The following is a 10,268-nucleotide window of genomic DNA, read 5'->3' as shown; positions in this document are numbered from 1 at the left end:
GTATACTTTCATTATTATCCTGAGTTACTAACCCCCAGAGTTAATAATTAATAATCAACAACACATGCCGACTTTTTGGTATTTAATCACATCAGAACCATTAATAAAATGTTTGCTTATCTTATTGTAATAAAACCTGGGGTTAACAGGGACGCAGCGTTCGAAATATTGTTAATATTCAACCACGAACTCTCCTTCCTCATCGTAGTATGTATACAATGCACACATTCGTAGAAATATACATATATGAAAAGGTGTGAGTGTTTTAATGTATAATATAATAATAGAAATGTACATTTATGTTGAACATATAATAATTTCGTAGGATAACGAATGTTAAGTCAGTTTGCAAACAAAGATGGCGTCGGGGCAGCGAGCCTTCGCTCAGAAGCTGTCCAAGTAAGTTACTGTTTAACCTCTAACAACACGACGATGAAAGAAAAGCTGCGATAAAAATAACAACCCATGCCAGATGGGACCTATTTACACCCAATTATTTTTAACTAGTTCCTCTGAGCATCTTGCCAAATGATACCCGTAAATCTTGTTTTTTTTTTTTTTGGTAATTTGGAGTGTTGTATATTATTTAGAGTTCTGTCCTTAAGATTATTTAGTATAAGTCACAGCATTAGGAAATATACATTAACCAGAAAACACATTGTTAATATATTTTTGCTTTAGGTTACAGTTACAGGAAATACGTAAATCACTGTCTGACATTTTTGTTAAGTTGTGTACTCATGTGCTGCTATGTATGATAATATATAACGTATTTGTGTATACCTGCAAATTGTTGTTTTAGAAGACATTACCGTAGGTTAGTTTAATATTTTTATTATTCACCCCAGACCCATGGTGTGGATGGTAGTCAAAAGATTACAGGTATATAATGGGTCCAGGAACTGGACCACAAAGTTATGATAACTGAACTAGTTACAAAAGTAATGAACTCCAGGCAGATCTGGTCACAATCATGGCAAGTTACAAAGGTAATGAACCATCTGCACTTCTATACATGGTTACAATCATGAACAAATTACAAAGTAATGAACCACTGACACGTCCACGTCCGGTCACAATTGTAATGAGTTATTAGTGTAAATATATTACTGTAGGATGCTTGTGCTTCTACATTTAGTGTCTTCTTTAATTAAAAAGTTTGCACTCATATTAATAAATATACTTAATTACAAACTTGAAAATGTATTTTTGTATCATATATTAATAATAGAGTAAAATATTGAATATTGTATTCAACCACTCGTCACCTGTTTAGACTTAAGAAGTCTGCCCAAAATGTCTCGGCATGATAGTGGCTTTCTTTGTACCAGTCAAACTATGAAATATAAACACACACATTGAAACTTTAGCAAAGAAATAATATTTCATTTATATATTATGTAATAATAAGTAATTACTGACGTTCCTCCAGTAATTCTTCTGCAGTTGTGTGTGTCATGGTCTTCAGACAGTTCATTTATGTCTTCATGTATATCTGAGATGAGATTTTGTTTGGATGTTTAACTCCAGATAGTTAGCCACCCAGGATAACTCGAGAAAGTCAGTGCGTCATTGAGCAACTGTCTGTCTTATTTCCATTGGGGTCCTTAAATTTTGTCCCCCAGGATGCAACCCAAACCAGTCAACTAACGTCCAGGTACTTGCTTGCTTGCTAGGTGAATGAGGACAACAGGTGTAAGGCAACACTCCCAGTGTTTCCACCCTTGCTGGGGATCAAACCATGGGTACTGTGAGGCGAGAGTGTTGCCTACCAGGTCACGGGATACTATGCCAGTTAAGATAGGATAAGATAAGATTTGTTTGGATTTTAACTGTATATGGAGTTATGGTACTGTGTATGGAGTTATTGTACTGTATATGGAGTTATGGTACTGTATATGGAGTTATGGTACTGTATATGGAGTTACAGTACTGTATAGGGAGTTACGATACTGTATAGGGAGTTATGGTTCTGTGTAGGGAGTTATGGTACTGTGTAGGGAGTTATGGTACTGTGTAGGGAGTTATGGTACACTATTGGGAGTTATGGTATTGTATAGGGAGTTATGGTATTGTATAGGGAGTTATGTTACTGTACAGGGAGTTTCGGTACACTATAGGGGTTATGGTACTGTTTTTTTTATTTTTTTTTTATTATCACACTGGCCGATTCCCACCAAGGCAGGGTGGCCCGAAAAAGAAAAACTTTTACCATCATTCACTCCATCACTGTCTTGCCAGAAGGGTGCTTTACACTACAGTTTTTAAACTGCAACATTAACACCCCTCCTTCAGAGTGCAGGCACTGTACTTCCCATCTCCAGGACTCAAGTCCGGCCTGCCGGTTTCCCTGAACCCCTTCATAAATGTTACTTTGCTCAAACTCCAACAGCACGTCAAGTATTAAAAACCATTTGTCTCCATTCACTCCTATCAAACACGCTCACGCATGCCTGCTGGAAGTCCAAGCCCCTCGCACACAAAACCTCCTTTACCCCCTCTCTCCAACCTTTCCTAGGCCGACCCCTACCCCGCCTTCCTTCCACTACAGACTGATACACTCTTGAAGTCATTCTGTTTCGCTCCATTCTCTCTACATGTCCGAACCACCTCAACAACCCTTCCTCAGCCCTCTGGACAACAGTTTTGGTAATCCCGCACCTCCTCCTAACTTCCAAACTACGAATTCTCTGCATTATATTCACATCACACATTGTCCTCAGACATGACATCTCCACTGCCTCCAGCCTTCTCCTCGCTGCAACATTCATCACCCATGCTTCACACCCATATAAGAGCGTTGGTAAAACTATACTCTCATACATTCCCCTCTTTGCCTCCAAGGACAAAGTTCTTTGTCTCCACAGACTCCTAAGTGCACCACTCACTCTTTTCCCCTCATCAATTCTATGATTCACCTCATCTTTCATAGACCCATCCGCTGACACGTCCACTCCCAAATATCTGAATACATTCACCTCCATACTCTCTCCCTCCAATCTGATATTCAATCTTTCATCACCTAATCTTTTTGTTATCCTCATAACCTTACTCTTTCCTGTATTCACCTTTAATTTTCTTCTTTTGCACACCCTACCAAATTCATCCACCAATCTCTGCAACTTCTCTTCAGAATCTCCCAAGAGCACAGTGTCATCAGCAAAGAGCAGCTGTGACAACTCCCACTTTGTGTGTGATTCTTTATCTTTTAACTCCACGCCTCTTGCCAAGACCCTCGCATTTACTTCTCTTACAACCCCATCTATAAATATATTAAACAACCACGGTGACATCACACATCCTTGTCTAAGGCCTACTTTTACTGGGAAAAAATTTCCCTCTTTCCTACATACTCTAACTTGAGCCTCACTATCCTCGTAAAAACTCTTCACTGCTTTCAGTAACCTACCTCCTACACCATACACTTGCAACATCTGCCACATTGCCCCCCTATCCACCCTGTCATACGCCTTTTCCAAATCCATAAATGCCACAAAGACCTCTTTAGCCTTATCTAAATACTGTTCACTTATATGTTTCACTGTAAACACCTGGTCCACACACCCCCTACCTTTCCTAAAGCCTCCTTGTTCATCTGCTATCCTATTCTCCGTCTTACTCTTAATTCTTTCAATAATAACTCTACCATACACTTTACCAGGTATACTCAGCAGACTTATCCCCCTATAATTTTTGCACTCTCTTTTATCCCCTTTGCCTTTATACAAAGGAACTATGCATGCTCTCTGCCAATCCCTAGGTACCTTACCCTCTTCCATACATTTATTAAATAATTGCACCAACCACTCCAAAACTATATCCCCACCTGCTTTTAACATTTCTATCTTTATCCCATCAATCCCGGCTGCCTTACCCCCTTTCATTTTATCTACTGCCTCACGAACTTCCCCCACACTCACAACTGGCTCTTCCTCACTCCTACAAGATGTTATTCCTCCTTGTCCTATACACGAAATCACAGCTTCCCTATCTTCATCAACATTTAACAATTCCTCAAAATATTCCCTCCATCTTCCCAATACCTCTAACTCTCCATTTAATAACTCTCCTCTCCTATTTTTAACTGACAAATCCATTTGTTCTCTAGGCTTTCTTAACTTGTTAATCTCACTCCAAAACTTTTTCTTATTTTCAACAAAATTTGTTGATAACATCTCACCCACTCTCTCATTTGCTCTCTTTTTACATTGCTTCACCACTCTCTTAACCTCTCTCTTTTTCTCCATATACTCATCCCTCCTTGCATCACTTCTACTTTGTAAAAACTTCTCATATGCTAACTTTTTCTCCCATACTACTCTCTTTACATCATCATTCCACCAATCGCTCCTCTTCCCTCCCGCACCCACTTTCTTGTAACCACAAACTTCTGCTGAACACTCTAACACTACATTTTTAAACCTACCCCATACCTCTTCGACCCCATTGCCTATGCTCTCATTAGCCCATCTATCCTCCAATAGCTGTTTATATCTTACCCTAACTGCCTCCTCTTTTAGTTTATAAACCTTCACCTCTCTCTTCCCTGATACTTCTATTCTCCTTGTATCCCATCTACCTTTTACTCTCAGTGTACCTACAACTAGAAAGTGATCTGATATATCTGTGGCCCCTCTATAAACATGTACATCCTGAAGTCTACTCAACAGTCTTTTATCTACCAATACATAATCCAACAAACTACTGTCATTTCGCCCTACATCATATCTTGTATACTTATTTATCCTCTTTTTCTTAAAATATGTATTACCTATAACTAAACCCCTTTCTATACAAAGTTCAATCAAAGGGCTCCCATTATCATTTACACCTGGCACCCCAAACTTACCTACCACACCCTCTCTAAAAGTTTCTCCTACTTTAGCATTCATGCTGAATAATAATAATAATAATAATAATAATAGTGTTTTTCAGTAATAAGAATTAGATGAGAATTACTGTATCAGGTATAAATCTGTAGTGGATGTAATGTGATGCACTAGATGTCCAAACAGGTTGGAAGGAGGTTATGAAATGATACTGAGAGGTATGATCTTGGAACACATTGCAGGCATGTGTGTGGGTGATAGATAAAGATGAGTGAAGGTAGTGGCATTTTACATTCAGTGTGCTGGTACTGTGTTTAAATTATTCATGAAATATACTACTGTATATTAGTGGTCAGACAGGCTGATCTTAAAATGTGTGTAACCTACTTTGAAAAAATATATGTCCCTGACAGATTTGTTTTTAAATTATTTGATCATACTTGTTTGATTACACTTAAAATTAACAAATAATGAAAGTGGTAAAAATTAATTATTCACCCATCAGGCAGCATGCAGCTGATGTGCGAAGGACAGTGAGCTCAGTGACAACTGGGAAGGATCCTCCTCGATCTGCTAGTGTATCAACACTCTCAACGGTATATATGAGCATGCACAATTGTGCCTAGATCCACATTTGTGGTCGGGAATTACCTATTTCTGTTTGTAGCAATGAGATAAGAGCAATTCTCATAGTTCCCATCTTCGGTAATATTTTTATCATATAATTTTTTAAGGTTTCCTATGGTTGCAGCATGACTACCTTCTCCAGATATATTCTAGTCTTCCACCACTCTGTTGATAAAGAAGAATTTATTATAATTTCTGCTGCTCCATTTTTTCCTTAATCTGCATTTGTGGTCTCTTGTTATCCCAGTTTAAGGTATCATACTGTAAAAGCTCCTTTATATAGTACTTCATAACATTTTTATAACCTTGTATATTGATGATATATCTCCTCTTTCCTCCTTACAATCCAACCTGGGCGTCTTTAACCCTTAAACAGTCCAAAAAGATCGACGTTCATGTCCGTAGTGCTCCAAAAGTAAATCTATGTTTTTTTACATATTTTCAAATATAACAAAAAAATGTAGGTAAAAATTTTTTTTACACATTTTCAAATGTAAAAAAAAAAAAACAGAAGATGATTTACATTTTTTTACATACTTTCAAATGTTGAAAAAACGTATATATGCTTTGGACCATTTAAGGGTTAAAATTAATATTTTCAGCCTTTCCTCAAAGGTCATATTGATGAAGGGTATCCTACATGTAGACAAGAAAATAACAGTGGAAATGAGACTATATTTTGTCTCCCAACTGGCTTCCTCATCAACAGAATATGCACTGGATGAAGGAGGGGTACTTTATATAGGGGTCACTGTCAAGTCAGGTAAAAATCCAAGTACAGCACTACAATTGGCCTTCTGGGGCATGATAGTAGACAGTCTACAAAGCTAAAAACTTGGGTAGCTGTGGAACTGGTTGGACTAAAATTAACTTGAGAATGTTACATTTGAAAAGGACTTGCCAAACATGGACCAGTAGGCATAATGCATTGTTCTTACATGATTGTTATAAACTTATAATGCAAATGGCCTGCTGGGCCATATGAGTAGGAGTATGAAGCTAGACCCTGAGTGGTTATAAATATTGGCCAACTGTTAATATGGCCACCCAATATTTTAGCTTTATAGACTCTCCACTGACATGGCCCATTAGGCCAGTGGTAGTGTGACACTTAGCATTCCACCTGAATTGTAACCCCTATATAAGGTGCCCTCATTCCTTTACTGTACATACTGCTAATGAGGACTCCAGTTTGGAGTCGAAATATATAGTCTCATTTACATTGTTGTTTCCTTGTTTACATGTGGGATACCCTTTAGCATTGCCAAGTGTTCATTACACTTTTATCATCATGATTCATATATTTTTTTAGCTCCTGGATCCATTTCTTTGGACCTTTTTTATCTGATGACAATAACAAATTGTTCAAGAAAAAATGGATGGGCAGATTATATTTATACAAATTTTAAGAAAGCTTTCGATAGGCTTAATTCCACCTGGTAAAGTACAGTGGACCCCCGGTTAACGAACTTTTTTCATTCCAGTAGTATGTTCAGGTGCCAGTACTGACCGAATTTTTTCCCATAAGGAATATTGTGAAGTAGATTAGTCCATTTCAGACCCCCAAACATACACGTACAAACGCACTTACATAAATACACTTACATAATTGGTCGCATTTGGAGGTGATCGTTAAGCGGGGGTCCACTGTATAAGCTATAACTTGTATTAATAGTGAATCAAAAGAAAGAAAAAAAATTCAGAAGAGCATGATGGATTTATAAAAGAAGTGTTGATTTTGAAGGACAAATAACAAACACTTAGATAAAAGAAGGGAACTTTTTATTGCAGTTATGGATTTGGAAAATCTCTATGATGGTAGATTTGGGACCAATATGGCACAAGTTACAAATTTCTGCAGTATAATGTTAGGTAATAATAAGTTTATAAGAAATGAGGTAAAGGATATTTTGTAAAATGAAGGAAAAATGATTCTGAATGAGTTTTTGTCTTTAGGTCACCAGGTTGTATTGGGAGACTACAGATTTTTTTTTTTAAAAAGTTCTGGTATTAAGTATGATTTTTTTGTTTGCACATTTATCACTTGTTTGAAAAAGTAGCTCATTAAAATGCACTTCACCTCCAGCATGATACACTACAAGAAAATGTGGATCCTATTGATTATGAAGATTTCCTAGACCAACACCAACTGGAGGCAGACCGTGATCCAGTAAGGAAAATTCTCTACTTCCCTCCAGATGACATTGTTGTAACTTTGATCCCACGCCAGATCCGCACACTTGAGCCAGTTGTGCCAGATGAAGGGTTAGTAGTACAGTATATCTTCTGTTTTCAGGGTAGCTACACAGCTTACAGTGAATATTATTACTGTAGTTTATCCAGCAGTGTTTATCTGTACAGTGGTCCCTTGAGTTACAGTATTATTCCATTCCAGAAGACATATCATACTTGTAAACTACTGTAACTCGAACCACAATATACAGTAGAACCCTCGTATCAGCAGATTCAGTACCCACAGTTTCAGTTATCCACTGTTTACTGTGGCCCCAAAAAACCTTTAATTTTGTTTTAATATTGGACACAGAGCACAAAAGTAGCGATGATTGCAGTTCTTCAAAGCCTAAGAGAAACCGTGAAGTGCTTCTCATCAGTGAATAAAGTGCTAATTCTAGAATTATTTTGCATAATTTCTCAAACTTTATCATATGTATGTAAACGAAAAATGACATATATGGTGTTCGCTACTATCCGTGGTTTCAGGTATCCAGGGTAGGTCTTGGAGCATATCCCCTGCAGATACAAGGGTCCTGCTGTATGTGGTTTTATGGTAATTTGTTTCAAGACCCTGGAAGTACACCTTTTACTATATGTTGGACTTGAGGAGTTGGTGGTGTGGTGGGAGGGGAGAGGATGGAGAGGAGGTTACTGGTTAGTAGAAGTTCCCTCCAACCAGTACCTTTTGAAAAAAACTGTCCAGAGTTGTTTATTTCTGTCACTTTCTTCTGAGGTTCTTAAAATAAGAAAAACTATCTTCAAAAACACAGAAAGTTAGTGTACTTTTTTCAATGCCTGGGTGCTTTCTTATGATTCTTTTCACACCTTTCCAGTGAGTAAATGACTCCTGAATTTCTGCAGCTGTTATTCTATGGTCCTTTTCCTCCACTTCTTCCTCTCCACTGTCTCATCCATCTTCCCAAATTCCTGGAGCTCCTCTGCTGTTAACTCCTATCTTTTTTTTTTTTTTTTTATCACACCGGCCGATTCCCACCAAGGCAGGGTGGCCCGAAAAAGAAAAACTTTCACCATCATTCACTCCATCACTGTCTTGCCAGAAGGGTGCTTTACACTACAGTTTTTAAACTGCAACATTAACACCCCTCCTTCAGAGTGCAGGCACTGTACTTCCCATCTCCAGGACTCAAGTCCGGCCTGCCGGTTTCCCTGAATCCCTTCATAAATGTTACTTTGCTCACACTCCAACAGCACGTCAAGTATTAAAAACCATTTGTCTCCATTCACTCCTATCAAACACGCTCAAGCATGCCTGCTGGAAGTCCAAGCCCCTCGCACACAAAACCTCCTTCACCCCCTCCCTCCAACCCTTCCTAGGCCGACCCCTACCCCGCCTTCCTTCCACTACAGACTGATACACTCTTGAATGTCATTCTGTTTCGCTCCATTCTCTCTACATGTCCGAACCACCTCAACAACCCTTCCTCAGCCCTCTGGACAACAGTTTTGGTAATCCCGCACCTCCTCCTAACTTCCAAACTACGAATTCTCTGCATTATATTCACACCACACATTGCCCTCAGACATGACATCTCCACTGCCTCCAGCCTTCTCCTCGCTGCAACATTCATCACCCACGCTTCACACCCATATAAGAGCGTTGGTAAAACTATACTCTCATACATTCCCCTCTTTGCCTCCAAGGACAAAGTTCTTTGTCTCCACAGACTCCTAAGTGCACCACTCACTCTTTTTCCCTCATCAATTCTATGATTCACCTCATCTTTCATAGACCCATCCGCTGACACGTCCACTCCCAAATATCTGAATACGTTCACCTCCTCCATACTCTCTCCCTCCAATCTGATATTCAATCTTTCATCACCTAATCTTTTTGTTATCCTCATAACCTTACTCTTTCCTGTATTCACCTTTAATTTTCTTCTTTTGCACACCCTACCAAATTCATCCACCAATCTCTGCAACTTCTCTTCAGAATCTCCCAAGAGCACAGTGTCATCAGCAAAGAGCAGCTGTGACAACTCCCACTTTGTGTGTGATTCTTTATCTTTTAACTCCACGCCTCTTGCCAAGACCCTCGCATTTACTTCTCTTACAACCCCATCTATAAATATATTAAACAACCACGGTGACATCACACATCCTTGTCTAAGGCCTACTTTTACTGGGACAAAATTTCCCTCTTTCCTACATACTCTAACTTGAGCCTCACTATCCTCGTAAAAACTCTTCACTGCTTTCAGTAACCTACCTCCTACACCATACACTTGCAACATCTGCCACATTGCCCCCCTATCCACCCTGTCATACGCCTTTTCCAAATCCATAAATGCCACAAAGACCTCTTTAGCCTTATCTAAATACTGTTCACTTATATGTTTCACTGTAAACACCTGGTCCACACACCCCCTACCTTTCCTAAAGCCTCCTTGTTCATCTGCTATCCTATTCTCCGTCTTACTCTTAATTCTTTCAATTATAACTCTACCATACACTTTACCAGGTACACTCAACAGACTTATCCCCCTATAATTTTTGCACTCTCTTTTATCCCCTTTGCCTTTATACAAAGGAACTATGCATGCTCTCTGCCAATCC

General features: G+C 38.8%; 1 protein-coding gene across 12 annotated transcripts in view; it reads left to right on the top strand.

The window, feature by feature from the left end:
- Positions 1 to 340: 340 nt before the first annotated feature.
- Positions 341 to 10,268, top strand: part of Zir (dedicator of cytokinesis) — a 353,738-nt gene continuing 343,810 nt past the window's right edge. For 11 of the 12 annotated variants that reach the window (XM_070086406.1, XM_070086403.1, XM_070086405.1 and 8 more), the window contains exons 1-3: positions 341 to 399; positions 5,335 to 5,425; positions 7,543 to 7,721. In XM_070086406.1, coding sequence (XP_069942507.1) covers positions 359 to 399; positions 5,335 to 5,425; positions 7,543 to 7,721 — 311 coding nt within the window. In that variant the 5' untranslated portion in view covers positions 341 to 358. The remainder of the gene's footprint in view (positions 400 to 5,334; positions 5,426 to 7,542; positions 7,722 to 10,268) is intronic. The other variant, XM_053777813.2, reaches the window with a different exon arrangement.

This window comes from Cherax quadricarinatus, chromosome 18, assembly GCF_038502225.1.
Source record: "Cherax quadricarinatus isolate ZL_2023a chromosome 18, ASM3850222v1, whole genome shotgun sequence".
Classification (NCBI taxonomy): Eukaryota; Metazoa; Arthropoda; class Malacostraca; order Decapoda; family Parastacidae; genus Cherax; species Cherax quadricarinatus.
Note: the sequence above shows the minus strand (reverse complement) of the source record. Positions and strands in the feature narration are given on the sequence as shown.